The sequence below is a fragment of the Manis javanica genome, chromosome 7, assembly GCF_040802235.1.
Source record: "Manis javanica isolate MJ-LG chromosome 7, MJ_LKY, whole genome shotgun sequence".
Lineage (NCBI taxonomy): Eukaryota > Metazoa > Chordata > Mammalia > Pholidota > Manidae > Manis > Manis javanica.
Window position 1 is genome coordinate 90,080,442 of NC_133162.1, and position 21,062 is coordinate 90,101,503.

Consider the following 21,062-nt stretch of genomic DNA (forward strand, 5'->3'; position numbering starts at 1 on the left):
TTTTATCAATTTTTGCATCAATGCAGATTTATCCAGTCATCTATAATCATATTATTAAATCACATAAATCAGGAGAAAGATAATAATGTTGGAGAAACAATATCAGGCACTTGCATGGTGACGGGCCATATAGTTTGAGTTCTCTCTGTTCGCATGCTGATGTCATAATGGGACTGACCTCTTTCTATCAGCAGGTTTTGGTTCCCCAGTTGTGTCTCCCCCACATCTCAGTCCTGGCCTCCAGTGTGCATCAGTGTTGCCTCTGTGAGCTACTGAACTCAGAGACTCCTGGACTTCCTTTTTGGTGTGTGCTGTGAAATGACTCATGACCCTTATGCCAGTGCTCTTCCAGGGGTACCACATTAGAAAGCACTGCTCATGGAGGACCTCCAGGTTGGAGTTAGTTTTTTTAAGAAAGGGAGACCATGGAGAAATAGGCTCCCTAATTGAGATATTCTTTCTAATTGATAAAGCTAGCAATAAAATAGTCTTTTAGAATTATTATGCCCTGAAATCCTCAGGTAATGAGTCATTCTGGCTAGCTGAGTTTGGTAAATTGGTTGTGACTCACCCTTTAAAATATCAGAACATAAAAATTCTCTATGTGTGTGCATATGTGTACATGTGTATTTATGCAAAATACTTAGTGCCAGCATTTCATTCATACTCTAGTTCATGTCTTAGTGTATATTGAACAGAAAGCTGATGTTTTCTGCAGCCAGGTCACCACCATTAATGTCTTTACAATCTGTTCCATGAGATGATTTTGGGTTACTAGATTCTGTTTAGTTCCCTTGACCACTTTGTACAGTTCTTCCCTTGAAATTCCTTCTGATTTGGAAGAGTTGTCTTCTACTTTTTCTGATTTGCTACTTGGGATTTTGCAGGGCATTGGAAATGATACCATCAGACTTATTAGATTGAATGTGAAATAAAAAATAACTCCATAAAAGAACCTGAGGGGAGACATGTGGATGAATGGCGTGTGGATACAGACATAGGCTTGGCAGGTCAGGACCGTTGGGCTCACTTGCTGGTTCTAGGCTCTGCTGTGGCTCTGAATGAGGTGGAGACGGCAGCCAAGATCCGGCAATGGTCAGGTGGGCCAGGCCTGGAACCGAGGCCTCAGCCCCCTCACCCCTGGCTTCAGCCACAGAGCCATTTGTTTGCAAACAGTCCACAAGCTGCAGGAACACTGTCTTGTTTGAACAGCTAGCCTAGAGCAGACTGGCCAGCTGGGAAGGGGTGCTTTTGCAGTCAGCTTTTCTCTGCCTTCACTCAGGTTTTCTGGAAACAAACTTTCAGGGAGCTTTGGATACTTTGCAGAGTGCCTTTTACTTTTCTCTAGTCTTCACTGTTCTGTGTGAAATTTCATTTTCAAAAGAATGAGATGGCTGCCAATTGCTGGGAAAGGCTTAAAGTACAGAGCTTCAGTAACACGGTTTACTTTTTATTGGGTAGTTAATGTGAAGTGGCTGCCCTTTTTGCCAAGGTGTCTTCCCATGACACGGAGTCACTGAAGGGCTTTCGAATAACTTTGCATAAGGCTTTGTGCAGGGGAGTGGCTTGTCCAGGCAAATCCATCTGCAGCCTTCAGTGAAACAGCTTCAACCACAGCGAGGGCCCTGCGGAGTCCCTTACCTTCGCTGCCAATGACCATAAAGAAAAACCAGGGCTGCTGGCCATGTCCTGTTCCTCCCAGGAGCCTCATAGTGATATGGTGGTTTCCCTCTCTGCTCCGAGCCTTCCACTTGTGAACCAGGCCCTGAGGAAGGGTCCTTAGATAGGGGTGCAGATTTGTTCAGACACCCTTTACTGTCCACTGTGGCACAACGGCATGCTTTGCCTTTTGTACCTCCTTGGCACTTGGGGTCACTAAGGGCTGCCAGCCAGCCAAGGGCTGTCCCCAGTACAGCCAGAGCAGGAACAAGTGGGACAGGGCAGAGCCTCTGTGTGTTCCTACAGGGGGAGGCAGTCTTGTACTTTTTAGGAAATTGTGCACTTACGGTCACTCAGGAGTTCTAAAACTGTCCATGCCTTACAGATGAGAATAGCTCTGGAAGATGAACAAGTCATTTTTGGGTAAAGAGAGGTCAACTTAGAGAGCAGGATGAAGCCGGGCCTCCCTGAGGAGCCCGGAGTGAAGTGAAAAGTGTCTGAGTCTTGTCGGATCTCCAGCAGCATCATTTCGAGACATCCACACTGCCTGTGTAGGGGCCTGTGTCCAGTGTGGGGGAGGAAGAAAAGACCAAGACTGACTATAGACCATTTTTTAGTTCAGAATTTTTAAATGATGTATAAGTATCCTTATAAAAAAAAAAAAAGAAGGAAAGGTAGAGAAGCAGAAGAAAGAGAAAGAAAATTACTGTGTAATCACCATGACAGTTTTTTCTTTATCCTGGGAGGCTTTTCTGATGCAAATAAATTTATGTAAATGGAGCCTTCTATCACTGTTACTGTGGAACTTGCTTCGGAAAATCATCCTTCTCTGTTATTCTGTGTAGAGCTGTGTCAGCATTTTAAGAGCTGCTATCGATTATCATTATCTGCCTTGGGGACATGGGGACATGCCAGGTATTTGCCAACCATGATCCGGGAAGAAGAGTTCACAACTGTATTTGCTTTATTTCAGACAAAAACCACTCGACTTGGTAGAAGCTTGGTGACAAGGGGACATATATTTCTTACCTTCCCAGAGGCAGTGCACCTAATAAGATGGCTCATGTCAAGTATATTAATTAATGTTTATTTTAACAAATATATCTTTACATGAAAAGTAAATTGTTTTAAGTAAAGTTTAATACCATGAAATGTGAAAAATAATAAAAATTTGTCAACAGCTTCCTCCCTCCTCCACTGGAGTGTAGGCAGTGCTTAGTGCCTCTGTTCCAAAGGATGGAGTGTGGCAAGGTGGGGGCAGGTGGCCCCAGGGTGGGAGTCTGGCAGACACCGCCCCAGGTGATCAGCATCAGCCGTGTAAGTCAGGTGGGTGATTTATACTCTCAGGATCTCTGTGGTCTCCTCTCCAAACCAGTTACTTCAGTCTAATGAAGGAAAAGCATTAGACAGACACAATTGAGGGACAGTCTGCAAAACCCCCAGCCATCAGTCCTCAGTACTGCCGAGGTTATCAAAAACAGGACAAGTCTGAGAAACTACCACCACCAGAAGATTCTAGAATGTAATGTGGGGTCCTGGATGGGCCCCCATCCCCCTGGAAGAGAACAAGGATACTAGATAAAAACTAAGGAAATCTGAATAAAGTGTGGACTTGACTTGATAGTAGCTATCAATACTATTTCATCAATTGAACAAATGTACAAAAGATGTGAACAGCCAGGAAACTGTGTAAAGCGTGCAAGAAAACTCTTTGCAGCTTTTCTGTATTTCAAAAACAATTTAAAAATGGTTCACTTAAAATTGTTTTGAAACATTAAGTCATAAATCCTCAAGATACATTTAAAATGAGAATCTTTAAAAGAGGAAGGAAGAAAAAAGAATTTAGAGGTCCTAAAAGTAGCACACCCACAGGGTTATCTTACTTCTCTAAACTATAATAGGATTCCTTTGAGCAGCTGACTGCATTGTGTATTTCAAATAGAGTCAAGTTGATAAACAGTTTCCCACAGCCATTCCTGTACAAGTCTTTGGTATGCCAGGGGTACTTTTCTCAAACTTACCATCAGGAGCAGTGGAATTGTTAAAGCTTTAGGATTTACTCTTTCTTCTCTCTTTATTGAAACGCAGACATGGCCTTTGCACATCGCCTGAAATCTACAGGGTAAGACAGGGCTGGGCTGTGCTGCTTGGGGTGTCTTGGTTCTCTGGCTCCCAGATCTCTGCTGAGCTTTCTGAAGAGGACCTGCATGCCCATCTCATGTTTTCATGGTTTTTTCTATAGCAGGTGACAAAAATAAATATGTATCTTTTAGAAATCCTTTGTAAAGGAGCAGAATTGGTTTTATGGGGCAGATTTTGTAGGGTGTATGAAAAGATACACATCTCTCCCCTCTGCCTGGTGCTTTAGGGGTTCTGGAGCCTATGGGTCAATAATGCACTTGTGATTCTCTTTTCTGTTTCTTATGTAAAAGAATATGCCAGAGAGAATTTCTTTGATTTTGCCATCCCATCTTAGCTTCACAAGACTTATGAGGTGTGGGCAGCTTGGAATTTTTTTTGCAAAGATTGCAATTTAGCTGCTTCTGAGTGGACTGGGTCTCCAGTGAAAGTCATAGCCACACCACAATGTAGGGAGCACAACCAGCCTTCCTGACATCCATTTCTGCCCAGGATGCCAGCCCTGAAACTTTGAAGCCCTAAGTCTGTGCCCTACCCCGAGCTGTAACCGTTTGTACTACCTGAAAATGAATTCCTCCAGGAGTTCTTTCAGGGCCTCTTTTCTGTAAAAATCTTCAAGTTCACTATTTTTATACCTGTTCTCCCCCTACTCTCATCTTTTTTTCTCCAGTGGTTACCTTTGTCCTTAGTATTTAATTGAAGAGTAATATTTGTACCTACACTTGCTAAATGGACTAAAAGAAAGAAACTATCCTTTAGAATGTGTGATAGCCCTCTCGTCGCTCTCAGTACCAGCTCACTGCTTTCTGGCTGCGGCTGGGGAACTGTGTTCCAGCAGGAAGGCAGAAGTGTTGTCGCTCTGGCTGTGGCTGGAGGCCCATGACCAGGGAAGGGGCACGAGGCATCATGGCTTAGGTAAGAACGCAGATGGTGCCGAGTCAGTCCCTGGGTTCACATCCCAGCTCAGTTTTGGGCGAGTTCTTGAACTTTGTGCTTCAGTTAATCATGGGTAAAATGGGATCATGATGAATGTGTCTCCTGCAAAGGGCCAGAGCAGAGCCTGTCACATAGGATGCATCCTCCTCCTCCTCCTCCCATGTGGCTCTTAAATGAATGTCTTCTTTACTCTCTAAAAAGAAACGATTGTCCACAGCATGGGCACAGCTTTTAAAGGGCTGTGCTATATTTTAATGTTTAAAAGATGGACAGAGAAAAAAGCAGAGAGAACTATATGGCTGGGTGGGCCCCGGGGAATGGTGTCTGGTGGAGTCTGCCACCCTATTCCAAACACATTCACTTAAGTCTCACTAATGTGACAGTTGTGGGCGGAAATTTACCTTTACATGGCCAATGAACCCCACTGCTGAGTGATGCATGGCTTCTTTTTTTCCTTCTGGTTTTATATAGTCACTGGAGAAAATTAATAGGGAGTTGGACACTATTAAATTCATACGGGTGAACTGAGCCCCTCTTAACAATAGTACTATTCTCAGATACACATTCCTCCCCAGCAGACAGAATCGACTCTGTTCTTAACCTCTCTGCCAGGCCAGAATCGCGTCCACAAACAGAGCTCCCATTGAGGCTGGGGGGCTCTTTGCAGGAGGAATTGCCCAGCTGCACATGAGATTCACATCGTGGGTCAGCTCCATGTTGGCTCTGTGTGGCCAGCAGTGGGAAGCACTTGGCTGTCTTGCATGTTTGCTGTCACTGGGCAGTCATGGTCTCCATGTGTGCAGCATTTTAGGACCTTGTAGAGGACCATGTGCTACTTTATCCTAGTGACTCTTTGTCCTCAAAAGTCTTTAGCCAGTTGTAGAGGAAAGGGGATCATTGCTTTATTATTCATACTCTGATACTTACTTCTGTGCATTTGGGCCGATGGGGTAGTGAACCATGGAAACATCCTTGCATTTTGCTACTGGCACAGTAAGTTGGAAGTCAAAATCTTTGGAACATATGACCTCAAGAGAAACTAGAGGCTAAGTCAAACCTACCTGCCTTCTATTTGTTCAGATCCAAAATGTATTTCACTCTTGGTCCAACTTAAATAAAATAAAGACAGGAGAATTGCTCCCCTTAGTAACAGCCCCACTGTTCAGTTTCTACACAGTGAATCATTTCTTGCTCTCCTCGTGCTTGCTTGTAGTAAGTAATACTGAAATTCATGTGTTAGGAAAGAAACTGCCTTCTTGCTACAGTCTTTCACTTTTTATTCAAGGTTTTCTTAAAATCTTGTCTTCCAAGATACCATCCTTATGTTCAGGACAAATTTGTGGTCTCATCTTTAAGTTGTGTTCATTTTATGGTACATTAGTTTTTATTATTTAATCCTTTGCATGAGTTTCATCACCCTTGAGCTGCTTTACATGGCAGAGCTCTTGAGCCCCACCACCTAAGTGTGATCCTGTCACACCAGATTGTGACCCTGAGCAAGTCATTCAGTTTCTCAGCTTCAGTATTATTGCCTGTAAAATGGCGATAACTTCTTCATAGGGAGGAGGAGGAAAAGAGTTATTTTATCTAAGGTATGTTTAATATTGTTAGTTTCACTGTAATGCTTCAGGGTATTCAAGCTTAGCTAATACTTCAGTTAAATTTTGGTCTGAGGATCCTTCATATAGCAAAAATACATCCTTTTCCCCATCATGGTAAATTCACTAATTTAATTATGAAACATTAGCAGGGAGTTTGAAGTTTCTTGAGGTTATTTCATGACTTAATGCTGTTTGTGAAACAGGTCCTGTTGTTTTATTTATTCATTCATTTACTTATTGTCCCTTCTCCAGTTTTTCTCTGTAACTCCTATAGAACCGTGAAGGGGGGAGGTGACTTAAAATGCAGACACAGGGTTGTTTGGAGGGAAAGGTGAAATAAGATTCAACATAGGTAGGAATTTAGATAGCAACCACCTGCAGGGGTAGATGTAACCCAGATGGGCAGTTCACTATTCAAAGAACAAAGTGTCGTTAAGCTGCGTTTTGTGGGAAAATAGATACTTCTGCTGTGCATATCACCCAAGTGAAAGGCAGGTTGTGGGGCTCAGATGGACAGTGGCTGGCGGCTTTGGTGGACTTGGTGGTGGTGCTGTGGCCTGTGAGGTGCTGATAGCCACGGGCAGTCCCAGAAGGCAGAGCTGTGGGCCTGACCTTGGAAACCCTGCAGAGTTGTGGTGATGTGATGTTCATTAGCGACTAATCTACTAAGTCTCCTCCCAAGATGCAGCAGTCCCTGAAAGTGGCTTTTGTGCTAGGATCCTATATAGTCCTTTTATTTATTTATTGTTCAACTATTCCAAGTTAGGATTGTTTTGTTTTGTTTTTCTTTACTGAAAACTTAATTTTTCCTTACTCGTTAAGTGAAGTATTTTTTATCTTGCCCTGTTACAGTTGCATGATATATGGGTTTTCATTCAGCTTTTCCAGTCTTTTCACAGCTTCCATTCTGCCAACTAAAGATTCTATTTGTTTCACCCTTGAACCAACTTTGTGGGAATCAGGAAAGACAGGTGCTGGTGGGTGAGAGGGTCTTGGGAAGGCCCTTGAGATGTAGATGAACAAGCTGAGCTGTCCTGTTGGGAACCCAGAGGGGTCATTTGAAAATTAAGTTAGCTTCCTCTTGGAGGCTTTGAAGGGACACCTTCCCTCTTCTTGTCTTCATGGTTTGTGGAATGCCCTTTATAAAAGCTGGACAACAGGTATATAGCAGAAGGTTGTGATTTCTTTAGAAACACATCCAGGTAAACTGCTGTATCCTTGGGGAAACCGAAAGCATGCATCTTTTAGAAAACAGCTACGAGGCCTCAGACCCGGCAAGTCCAAAGGTATAATGCTACTTGTAAGTAACAGAATATCATCCTTCTGCTTGCATCCAAAAAATGTGTGTCTGTGTGAGGTGGAGAGAGAAAAACTGAAAATGAGTGTGGGGCAAGTGTTCAGGAGGTAGTCATAAAGAATAAAAACATATACTAATTTGCCTACCATCACTGGTAAGAAGGGTAATTCAATTTTTGCACCCCCTCAAATATTTTTAAATTATAGTTCCTCATAGAAATGATTCAGTGAAATATATGCCACTGCTTTCTTCAAAAGGCTATCCTGAATGGAGTGTAACTCTCTAGGTGATTATAGATCAGTATTTTGAAATTAAAAATATGAACATCTTCAGTCTGACTTGTGGACAGTGCAGAACTCTTGAGCTCAAATCAGAATGCCACATAAAGCTGTTTGTTTAATGTTCACTCCTTTTTGGTTATTTATTTATTTATTTGTCAGTAAAATGCATCCCTTCAACTGTAATGCCTCCTTTGGATTAATGACCATAAATGTATATTATACATATTATTTTGGGTGGGAATGCTGAGATTAAGAAAAGTTATGTAATTAACCCAAGGTTAAACAGATGGTAAGCAGCAAAGTCCAGATTCAGAAACCAATAATCAGACTTATTAGAATGATGGGTATTTAAGAGTAAATGAATTTGGGACTGCTAGTTAAATGTGGCAAATTGAAGACACCTGTTTTCTGTCCACTTTCCAAGACACTACTTAAAATGATAGCAGAAAAATAAGCAAAGGGCATAAATCACAAAGGGCAAGAGAGCCAGGGAGGAGCAATCGAAGGCAGGATATGTCAAAGCAGATAGAAGAGCAGGATGAGCTTTGCAGTTTGGAGCCACCACCACCCCCAACTCTGGGGCAGCATGTAGGGAGACAGGCCATTGAGAAGCTAGACAGTCCATGCCACAGAACCAGGTACCTCTGAGGGAGGCCTGGTGGGGGTGAAACAGGACAGGTAAATATTTTTATAAGGCTAATTCTTTCCCTGCCCCTGACAGTCGGTTTCCTCCTTGTCCCACCCAGGTGGAAAATTGAATATTTATTCTGGAGAAGTTAAACAACAGCACAGTTAAGTGCAGGACTGGCTTTTGATCTAATGATGGGTTTGAGTGAAAGTCAACACAGTGAGCTGTCCCGCCCTGTCCCCTAATTTGGGCTAAATAACCTCCAGACAGGAGAACAGAAGAATTCCCTAGGGACCTGGACCAGCTCAAGAAAAAAGGCCTTCCTATACCAACAGCAGGTTTCCCTCAGTAAAATGGTTGAGTTCCTGCCTGATCAATGTAATATGAAGTAGACTTTAAAGCCAGATAGGTCATTATAAAAACAGATATTTCATAGTGATAAAATGTTCAGTTCCCTGAATTGGTAACATCAAAAAACATAGCTTCAAAATATGTAGAGCAAAACCTGATAAAACTAAAGAGAAATTAGTCAAGTCTGCAATGTTAATCATCTGTATATTAGAAACTCAACAAATATAAGTGAAAAATTTTGAAAAGATATGTTTATGTTGTCATAAAACATCAAGGACCTACGACTAAATCTAAAGAAAGATATGAATGATTACAACAGAAAGCTGTAGAAAGGACTCACCACGGAGAATTAAAATCCTAAATAAATGGAGGGACCTATCTTGGCCATGGTTTAGAATACTCGGTATGTAAGAGAATTTGAAGAATTGTTGTGGGAACAGAATTGAGAGTGAGGAAAGATGGAGCCATGCTATTTTGTTTTGTTTTTTTATTAAGCCAAGAAGAAGAGTTAAAGCTATGTGCATATATTTCTATGTAAATAGGGTAGATGGACCCTGTGACATTTGTCTTGACTGCATATGTGGCATTTTCCTTCTGGATTCTTAATTCTGTGCCATGTATTTGTGGTGTTTTTATGGATCCCCATCCTTATTCCTATCACAGAATTCCTATCACAGAGTGTATATTGCTGTGTGTTTTTTATATTACCACTCCCACAGGACTGACACATTTGGAAGCAGGCACTGTGTCTCATTTGATATTGTATCCCCATATTTATCAATTTCAGGCACACGGCTAAGACCTTACCCCATGTTCAGTATTTGAATGAATGAATTATGTGCAGTAGACTGAAAACTGGCCCCCAAAGTTACCTAGGTCCTAATTCCCAGAACCTGTTTGTGTTCCCATGTATATAAACATGTATGTGGCAAAAGGGGCTTCATAAATGTGATTATGTTAAGGATTTTGAGATGAGATTATCCCAGATTATCTTGGTTAGAATCTAAATGCCATCCTAAGTGCCCACATGAGAGGGAGACAGGGAGACGTGGCAGAAGAATGTGGTGAAGGAAGTGGTAGGGCTGAGTTTGAAGATTAGAGGAACGAGCCCTGAGAACCATGGCATTCAAGGGCTGCAGCTCTAGAAGCTGAAAACAGACTCATCCCTGGAGCCTCCCCAGGAAGCACAGCCCTGCTACCTGACTGCATCCCACTGTAGCTGCCTTTGCGCATCTAACCTCCAAAGCTGTGAGGCAATAAAGGGACCTTGTTTTAAGCCCCCAAGTTTGTGTGATTGGTTACAGCAGCAATAGGAGACTGATACAATATATGAGTTCTAATAGGTGAGTTCTGTTTTGTAAATATTTGGAGAAAACATACAGGCCTCTTACTGAGCACAGTGCCTGCCACATTCCTGGGCCTCAAGACCTTCCCACCATTGTGTCCACTCTCCAGCCTGCACAAGGCTGCTGCCTTGTCTTTATGTTGAGACTCCTGGATGGATGTTAAATCAAATAAGACATTACTTTTGAGCAACACCAAGGGAGCCTAATTAAGCACTTGCTACCTATTAGGCACTGTGACACTGGGTCTTGAGGATATAAACATGGAAGGACTTGGCCTCATCTAGAGTGAGGCAGGTTATCTCCGGAAGAAGTGATGTTTGGGTTGAGTATTGAGCAATAAGTGGGAATGTCGGTGAAGAAAAGCCAAAGGCATGCCTGGCAGTGGTAGGTACATGGGAGGTGGGAGATTCAGGACAGGAGCCCAGGTCATTGGGGAAGTGCCATTGTGAACTTAAAGGAGAGGAGGGATGGGTGAATGGGAGGACAGGCAGTGGGGTAGACATTCCAGCTGGTAGGCATTAAGACAGGGGCAGACTCAGGACAGCTGTGGGCTGAAGAGCGAGCCCTAGCAGCTCCTGCGGTCTTTGGAGAGGCTGTAGGGAGACCCAGGAGGAAGGACTGGAGAGGCCTCACTTGGAAAGGTGGCACCACTGAAGCCTAAAATGGGAGGAGGTCCCACCCACACATGGGGATCCGAGCAGAGCATTGGGATGGAGGAGGGTGTGAGGTGGGCTGGGGACTGAACCATCTCTAGGAAAACCGGAAGAGAAGTGTAGTGATCATGAGGAACAAGTGTCCTCACTGACGGGCAGAGAGGCTAATGTTCTCTGCTTCAGTGAGGTGGGCACTGCCCATATCTGTGCCGGAGACCCATCCACATGCCAGGATCCCCACTGCTTCCTCCCACTGACCTACTTTTCCCTCCCCAATTTTTAAAAATGAAGATATATTACATATACAGCAAAATGCACCCTTTTTAAGTGGAATTTTAAGAGTTTTGATAAGTGAATATGCTGTGTAACCTCTATAAACATCAAGATTCAAGATCGCCCCTTTACCCCAGAAAACTCGCCTGTGCCTGTAGTCAGTGCTGCCCCCACCCCAGTCCCTGGCTGCACTGACCTGTCCTCTGTTCCTGCAGCACCTGCTGAGCATGCGGGCAGCACACACACTGAGAGTTTGGTTGTCAGGTATTAGAATCTAAGGGTTTGATTCACTTAACCTGGGCTCTGAGTTTTACCATAACAAAGGGTTTTATTTATTCACTCTTTTTTCTCCCTAAAATAATTTGAAACTTTTTACCAAATGCCTAATAGAGAATTGATTTGAGCATTTTGCATGCGTGGATGAGAGTTCCTGTGGTGAGGATTCTCACCTGGCCCTGGTTGGCTAGATGACTGCACACCTGTGGGCAATACATGGCTGTTGACTCTGTATAAAGAGCTCTGCCCAGTGCTCTGGGCACAACACAGTGGCACGACTGCAAGGCTGCAGGAGAGCAGAGCAGAGGCTGGAGTGGTAGCAGCACTGAGGACTGAGGCCCAGAGGAGGCTGTGTGGGATGACTGTGCAGAGGGGCCCAGAGGACAGCTGTGTGGGACGGCTGTGCGAGCAAAGAGGCCCAGAGGACGACTGTGCAGACAGAGGGCCCTGAGGCTGGCTGTGCGGACAGAGGGGCCCAGAGGCAGAGACTGGCTTGCTGCATGCAGACTTGCTCTGAGTGAAATGGATTTTAGTGACTGACCTGCCACCTGGAAATAAAATCGGGTATAACCCTTTCATCCCAAGAACATTTGGCTGTCAATTTCTTTGGTCACATTGAATCCATAGTGAACTTGCCTGGAGCTGAAACCCATTGACAAGACAGCGTGTAACTTCTTGAAGTGAGTCCTAAGGAAGCTTTTCCCTCCTGCCCAGCTGGCTCTGCTTTAAAGCACTTTCTGAATTTCTCCGAATGCATCTGGTTTGTGATAAATAACTCATTGAGATGAAAAAGAAAGTTCTTGTCAGGAGAGTTACTAACTGCAGCTAAGATAATTCTAACTAGATTGAGTTTTAAGTTTAAGAATGTATTTTCCACAGGATCAACCATAAATACATGGGTGTAATAATCACTAAAGCCATCTCAAAGAAATAATAAAATGATAATGTATCTTGTGGTCTGAAGCAGACAATTAACTTTTAGTGTCTGTTTTCACTGAATATTTTTGAACTGTCTGTTAAGCCACAGATAACTGCTTCTGGGTCAGCTGTCCTCAGTCCCACATACCTTTTTCTCAAGAGTTCTTCATGTTTGTATCAGTTAACCTGTCATGAATACATAACTTACCCAAGGGATGAGTTACCCATGAAAAACAAAGAAAGGCTTGTTTCCTATTGTGTAAGTCCAGGACTGTACTAAATCAGTGATTCACCTTTCAGCTTGTAAAATAGTTGATTTAACTGCTTGTAACCCTGACTGGCTGTAGTGGGAGATGCCAGTATTCATCTTGTTTGGTTGTAAGAAGTAAAGAAGTCAGTTGCCTGCCTTTTCAGGGTCTAGCCAGTGTTCATTAGTTCATTATGGATTCAGTGAGACCGAGGAATGACAATGGAACGTTCTTGGGGGTGAAAGGGTTTGTTACCTGGCTTGTTCCCCCCGCAATAGGTTGAGCCACTAGAATTACATCTGCATCCAACATTCTGCCGGGCTGTAATCCTCCTCCATCTCTGCCTCCACCCAGAGCACTGGGCAGAACTCTTTATGTAGAGACTCAGTCAATAATACCTAATTGCCCATGGGTGTGGGAGCAGTAGCCTAGCAGCAGGACAGTTACATCAAGAAATTTAGGTTCAGGTGAGGATCCTGGCCATAGGAACCTTCACTCTATCCACAACAACACTTAAAAAGTTTGGCTACAGAGAAGCATTTTCATTTCTCTTGGTAGAGCTGACTCACAAGAAACCTTGTCCCACAGGCCAGGAGGGATTTCCCACAAAGTAGTGGGCTTTCTGTCATTCACAGCCTTCAGACTAGAATGTTAGCTCCATAAATGGTGATTATTTCAGATTGTGACTCCACTCACTGCAAAATTATGTGCCTGGCACATAATTGTTGAATGTGGTGAAAATGGAAGTTCCTATGGCCAGGATCCCCACCTGACCCTAAACTACTTAATGATGTAATTGGCCTACTGCTAGGCTAATGCTTCCATACCCCTAAGCAATAAGCTATTATTGACTGAGTCATTATATAAAAAGCTTGGCCCAGGGCTCTGGGCGGAGGCAGAGACGGAGGTGGATTACGGACCTGCAGACTGCTGGATGCAGAAGTGAACCTAGTGCTCGACCTACTGCCAGAAAAATAAAGCCAGGTATAAACCCTTTTACCACAAGAACGTTCTATTGTCATTTCTCGGTCGCAGCGAATCTGTAGTGACCTTGCCTGGGGATGAAACCCTCAGGCAAGACAGTACAAGTAAGAGACTAGTGAACATTTTTTAAGAAGAATATTCTCAAGGATCCCAGTGCTGGAGGGACAGGAAGGCCTGCCAGCTCCATTCCTATTGGGAGATAATAAGAATTTAGATCCCTCTGGGACCAGTGATTTTATATGAAAGAAATGATTCACTGGTAACATAGTAATTAAGCTACAGGATTAATAGATAAAATTTGACCTCAGCAATTTAAAGACTTTTCATGTATTTCTGTCACAAACTTTTGCTTTAGGCTGCTAGATGCTTTAGTGATAGGACTGGTTGCTATGGTTAATCTGGCTAGTCTGAGTACCCTCATTCAATCCAAGAAGATGGCCTTCCCAGCTGGAGGAAAGCTGTTTAGCAATGGTTCTTCAAGTAGATAAATTTGTCTTTGCACAGTTTCTGAGAATGGCAATACCCCCTTTCTAATGGTGCTAAAATCATCACTGAGGGGCAGGCAGGGTAGAGGAAGGCTCTTGCTACCCATGAGTAGTGAGAAGCAGAATGAGGGGAGGAAGTAATAGAACCTGAGATGTAAAAGCAAATCTGACTTGGGAACAAAATGTTTTGATCAAACACATTTGGCAGTATCATGTACCCAGAGGCATGTGTTATTTCTTCAGAGATTTGACGTGCAAACTGAAAGACACCCATCCTGTTCTCTATTCCTTTTCTTTTGATGCCACCACTCTCTTCCACTACAGAGCACCAGAACTACTTTGGAATAGATGAAAACCTTGGCCCTGTGGCAGTCAGCATCCGGAGGGAGAAGGTAGAAGATGCCAAGGAGAGAGAAGGGTCCCAGTTCAACTACCGGGTGGCTTTCAGGACGAGTGAGGTAATGGGCTACTGTCTGGGGCTGACACCTTTTGTGTTTCTGCTTTAGGTTGTTTCAGATAGTATACTGCATGTATTTTTTTAATGTTATCATTAAAGATTATTGAAAGAGCTTGCAGTATTTTATTCCAAATAAAAAATTTGAAAACCTGTCATGGATGTTAAGTGGCAGTGATTTTAGTTCCACCTTATGTCATGGAAAGGTTACATCTTCTTAGCCTAGATCCCCTGCGCACGGGTGCAGCTGGATGCCCCCAGGTGGCTCTAAGGATTCTTGGCAATGGGAAGTGAAGAAGAAGACCAGAAAGGAGTGGAAGGAAAGATGGCATGGGGAAACAGTGACCAGGAAAGAGGGGAGGGAGAGGTGGCAGGACTGTCTCCCCTTTGCCCTCCAAATCCTTCTATGGGCTTTGGGGACTGTAGGGAATGTCTTGGTTTCCCACAGCTGCTCTGCCTGTCTTCACCTCATTTTGCAGGCTCCCAGCTAAGCCTTTGCCCTGCCTGGATCAGCCCTGATCCCTGTGTACCTTTGTTCTTTAAAGGCTATTTGAGTGTGATGTTGCTTCTTCTAATTGTGAACTGTGTAGTTTCTTTAGCCCCACCCAGAAAAGAGACTTCCCTCTCCCTCTTTAAACCAACCAAAAAGTGATGCTCCACAGAGGTAACTGGGCATGAATATTAACTGAAGTTTTCCATTTTGTCCCCTAGCTCACCACACTGAGAGGAGCAATTTTAGAGGATGCTGTACCCTCTACTGCTAGGCATGGCACTGCACGAGGACTACCTCTCAAAGAAGTTCTGGAATACGTCATCCCAGAGCTGAGCATTCAGTGCCTGAGACAAGCTTCGAACTCACCCAGGGTCTCGGAGCAGTTGCTCAAGCTTGATGAACAAGGGGTGTGTATAGTGTGTGAGACTGTATGTGTGTGTGTGAGTTTGCATCTGTGTTTACAGATGTTTTGGGGTTTTTCCCATCCATCTTTTTTTAAGATCATTTATTTTTGATGCCTTGAACCATTTTCTGTCTAGTTTTTCCCAACTAAGCCTTTACACTAGTTAAGAAACATTGTGCCTTCATAGTGTAATACATCTCCTGCTGAGCTGTGACTTGTATGGTTTCACCAAGGTTTTGATATGCCCCAGCCAACAAGACCACATCTGAGTCATGATTAGTAGAGACTGGTGGCATTTTTTCTCAGAGTTTAAGAGACTCACTTTGGGCCTGTCACTGAACTGGCATTTATTTGTGTCTGCTGTGTTCAAGCCCTGTGCTAACAAATGAGAGGGACAGCATGCATTAGGAAGATTGAAGCTGACCGAGACCTAGTCTCTGGCTCATAGGTATGGTGAGCCAAGAGCACAAAGGCCTTGGCAAGGCAGAATATGGTGCTAGATATTGGTAAAGTATGAACAGAGTGAGTGCTTTGGCAGGAAAGGAAGTAACACTGACAGGGCAAATCTCAGGAGGTAGCATTGTAATGGGGCCTAGACGTGGGTAGAAGTCCAAGAGAGATATGAGTAGTTGGCTGTTTTAGTAACTATGACTAGTTCCTTTGTAAGAAAAGGGCAGTTGGCAAAAGGGAGGTTGGCAGTTTAAAAACAACATCAAAGTATGTTGAGGCTAGAACATACAAGACCTTGAATGCTAGCTAGGCTTAGGAGTTTGCACTTGATTCAGGAGACCATAGCAATTGAAGGTTTACCAGTAGGATGTGGCATGATCAGAGCTGTATTTTCGGAAGATTGTTCTGGCAGAAGGGATTTGGGCGGGCTGATGAAAATAGAGATTGATGGTGGCCTGGGCTTGGTTGTGTGATTACTGAGATTGCCCAAGAGAGAATTAATGATGGGAGGGCCAGGATGCTGGCCCAGAAGATAGAAAGAGGTCTTTTAAGTCTCATGTGCAAGGTACCTTGTTGTGAAAGCAGAGAGGTAGATGCCTGCTTATTTTAAATGAGTGGATTTATTTCTACAGTATGCATCCTTTAAAAAAAAAAAAGACATTAGTAAAGTATATATACAGAATTTCCCAAGGAAAACACTTTTGCATGTTTTAGAGGGAATATAAAGTATTTCTTGGTTGGCCCGGTAATGCTCACTGTAGTGTATTGGTGGAATATCTGGTACTCAGATGGCTAGAATTCTAAAAGTGATGAAATTGTCATCAGTCTGTCTAACATATTAATGCTGCATTATTAGCCAGGGAAAGCAGACACTGTAACATTCAGAATGAGTAACCCTGAGCTCTGTCTGTCTCAAGAATGAAGGCTCACATATTAAAAGCAATGAATAAACCAAACCAAAACTCTAACCTTGAGCAGTGAACTTCTAAACTCACATGATACACAGAATAGTTTTACCATAATTGTTACTGGTAAAGTGTGTGGAATGTATGAAGCATCCCTGGAACATAAAGACCTGTTTTCATGGAGGGATAGAGAGGCTGTATTGGTGATGGTCCAGATACTCCCAAGTCCAGCAGGCTTGATGAAGCACAGCACTCACTTGGATGCCACAGAGAGCCGGTGAGGAGAACTCGCCACCTACATAGCAGTTCTTTGTCCCTTTATATTTCTGGGTATGTGGGCTCATCCCTTCAAATATGTCACCATGCATGCTACATAGGAGACGCCTGGTGGACGAGGTGTTTGGTCCCCTCCGGCTGCTCTAGAGAATTCCATAGACTGCCCATTTTCCCCAGCCTGAATCCTGAAGTCCTCAAGGCCCCAAGAGACATCATGACAGCTGAAATTGACTCTCTCCTCACAAAATGAAGCAGGTGTGTGTGTTGTCTATTTAACTGAATAGGTCCAGGCAATTTATTTAAATTAAGCATCTTAGGTACTTCTAATGAGTACCTGTTTGCAATCTCTTGTTAAGGAATTAATTTTGAAAACTGGGTTCTGCTTTTAAGCAAACCCCAGTGCATTATATAGCTCTAGTTGTATTTCATGTGGATTTTTTTTCTTTGGTATTTTATGTGTTCAAATTTGGTATACTTCCTTAATATGGTGTATTACATGGCATTTCAACTTTCTTCAATTCCTAGTGGAATCTAATCCCCATATTACATATTATATGAAGAAGAGATACTATTTATTTTCATCTCTAAAAGGGATTGGACAGCTTTTTTAATATCTTTATTTCTAAAGGAAACTTAAATGTTGCCACGAGCCTGTTAGGGTGTTTGGGTTTCTTCCAGGTAGTGCTGTTTTTAATCACTTTCCTAGTAGTAAATCTGCCCAAGTTGGTTTGGGCCAATTTTATATTACTGTGCTTAAGGGTTTTTAATCTTCAAAAAAATATTTAAAGGATATATTGTCATTTCCTGCCTTTTTGGAGTTTGTTGTATTCCATCCTGGTTTGACACAGTCTGAGTACATCTGCTCTGTCCAGGACATATTTCAGTAGTGGGAGAGTCAGGAGATGTCCAGATCATTCATTTCATTTCTAAGTTTGAAGAGAAAGACTCCATGCTATGGAGACTTTTAAGGAAAATGATTAGTTTTGTTGAGCTTTATTTTGGGGTACTTACAATAAAATGCACATATGTTAGTGTACAATCTGTACACTCATGTCACTATTAGTCAGAGCAGGGTATCAAGCACTCTCACTGGCTGTTTGCCTCTTCACATCTCTCACCTTCCTCTATGGCAACCACCAACCAGTCTATTCTCTGTGACCGGGAGTCTGTTTTAGTTTTGTTGGTTTGTTTTGTTTTTTTACGTTCCATATATAAGAAATCATATGGTATTTGTCTTTGTCTAACTTCTTTCATTTAGCATAGTACCCTCCAGGTCCATCCATATTGTTGCAATGGCACATTTCATTCTTTTTTATGGCTGAGTAATAAGGAAAGTAATTACTAAGTTGGACTTTGTAAGTTTTGTTACTTTATCTACATTAACTTATGTAGATAAATTGACCACTAAAATCCTGTTTTGACCTCTAAAATCCCGGTTTTCCCTTTTTGTAAAAACTCCTAATTTATATATATAGAACAGGTGGGTTCATAAAATTATGTAGGGTTAGTTTTAAAAAATAAGATAAATGATGGGCGCTCACTCTCTTAGAATGTGATGGCATTTTTGGAAGAATGATTAATTATTCTTAAGGCCAACTGCTCTTTCCTCTCTTGTCTGCACATTCAGATGTATATGTTTACTTACATATCAGTTTTGCTCAAATAAAGCCAAGCAGGTTTAAATCAATGAGGCTACATGCTTAGAACAAGTAGATTGAGTTGGGAAATGCAGCGGAAGGGCTTTCCTGCATACTCAAATTTATTTTCAAGACAATTCTGAGGCTTTGCTTTTTTGTCACCTTCATTTAAATTTAAATTTTCTTATAATGACAAGGCTTCTGGCCTTGAGAATAGAGCAGTTTTTATCCTGTCCCAGTAAGCAAAGGAGACATGTGCCAGATTATCTGCCTGTCTGTGCAGTGTGTCTGTATGTCCAGCTCTCACAGCTGAAGTGGTCTGAAATTTGACAAGCAAAGTATTTTTAGTTGCAACAGTACAGACGCCCAGGAGGCTTGTACCACCCCAGGACTGTGGGACTGGCTGCAGTTAATGTCAGAATGGTGAACAAAGGCCAGTGGAATGGGTGAGTGATTAGGCTCTGCCTGAGCTTTAGAGGACTTAGACACAAAGCCATATTCTGAGAGAACTGGGGAGCCAGAGTCTCCATTGCTTTATGTCATGATTGGCCTGAAGCATGTGTTGCCAAATTTCTGATACACCACAGGAGGAAAAGTGGTTGGGATTATGTTCACTTGTTTTCATGAGGTTTATAAGAGGGTCAAGTGAGATGTCTCTTCACAGACTGTTTTATTCTGTTACTGGGTTTTAGTGGAATTGCAGCCATGCTGTGCTGTGTTCTCACTGTGTGTATGTCTAACAGAGCCTAGCAGCTGTCACAAGACACCTGGGGCCTTTGGAATCTATTTTAACCACATCCCCTAATTCCCATGGGCCCAGGGGCTGCTTGGATGGAAACACAAGTTCTGTTCACATTTAGGATCTAGACACAGGCTGATTTGTACCATGGTTTGGAGGAAAGGAATGTGAACAGCACTGTGGTCAGCAAATAAGTCCTGAGGATTACACTTGCCCTGGACCTTGGCCTTTGCCTAAATAAGAGTCTACAAGGAATAACAGGCCCACAAGACTCAGGAATCACACAGAGAAACCGTGCTAGCCCAGTGAGGGCTCTGCCTAACCAGCATGAGACCACACCAGCCCCCATCTTGGGGCCCTAAAGAGCTTTGCTTGCAGCCTCCTCCAGCAAGAGGCAGATGTGAGGATGAGGAACGGTTTCCTACTGGACTGGGACACTCTGCAGATGTGGCCAGAGGCTGCTGGAGGCAGGGTGGCACAAGAGGAAGTGGCCAGACAGTGTTGGTAGTGCTGTGAGTGGTAGCAGGTAGAGGAGCAGAGGACAGGTAGACAAGGGCAGCAGCCCCAGTATAGAGCGAGCCCCAAGGATGCAGACAATGGTACTGGGTGTGGGATGCACAGGCATTCAGGGCCCTGTGCTAGCACTAAACTTCCCACTGTATTTCTTGTGGACTCTTGTCAAGGCCAGGGCCAAATTGGAGAGAGCTGAAGTCCTAACAGCAAAAGAAAAGTCAAGCAAACATATCAAGGATGTGAAGCAGTCCTTGTGAGGCCATGTTGAGGATTCATACAAATTCTGACAGTCACTGAGGTCATCAACATCTGTGATGATAATCACTAATCCTAAGTGTTTCCCTAACATACTTTAAGATCTTAAAATGTCTGCTGAGTCACTCAGGAGCAATTAGTGTTTATAATAAATAATATTAGGCATTCTTATTATACTTAATTTTATTTGAAGATGTTGGTCCATTTGCAGTAAATGTGGTTTACTTATTTATCTGGATACTTGAGTTGATCAGAAATATTTATTCCTCAATCTCTGGATGAACAGAAATTTTTTCTCTTCCTTGACCCTACTAACGAGCTAATTCATAATAAAATACTAGGCATAAAATAGCCTATGCACAGCATCTCTATCCCTGTGCTCAGGATGTGTGTCCTGTGTCACTGTGCACTGGAGGCCTGGGTGCTATCCACCAGCAACTCCCTGGCATCCATCAGTGTGGGCAGCTCATTCAGTTAGATTGGGAACAGTGATGTTTCCTCTGTGTCCACCCACAGCACTTAGTCAAGGTCCAGTGCATTCAGGATACATTGGTAGTTGAGTCTGCTCAACTCTAAGTCTACCCTTGCACACAGTAGTGATCTGTTCCCTGCAGTCTGCTTAGAGCACCCAGGGTTGTGATTCTCTGCCTTCCCCGGATTGTGTTGTCATTAGGTAATGTGATTGAGACTGCTTTTATCACTTTGCCACTCAAGGGAAATGAGTATCATTTTGCCTTATTTTACTGATATAGTCAGCTATGAAGTTTGATTAAAGGCCCTGTTTTACGACTTGAGAAGAATAGTGAACAGTGTTATGAGTTGATGCCTTTAGGGAATCAGTGATGTCTGATAATCTGTCAGT

The 21,062-nt window shown here is 43.0% G+C and overlaps 1 protein-coding gene across 18 annotated transcripts in view; it reads left to right on the forward strand.

The window, feature by feature from the left end:
• SIPA1L2 (signal induced proliferation associated 1 like 2) overlaps window positions 1–21,062 on the forward strand; it is a 300,638-nt gene that overhangs the window by 146,192 nt on the left and 133,384 nt on the right. For all 18 annotated transcript variants that reach the window (XM_037025563.2, XM_037025562.2, XM_073241286.1 and 15 more), the window contains 2 exons: window positions 14,400–14,533; window positions 15,241–15,429. In XM_037025563.2, coding sequence (XP_036881458.1) covers window positions 14,400–14,533; window positions 15,241–15,429 — 323 coding nt within the window. The remainder of the gene's footprint in view (window positions 1–14,399; window positions 14,534–15,240; window positions 15,430–21,062) is intronic.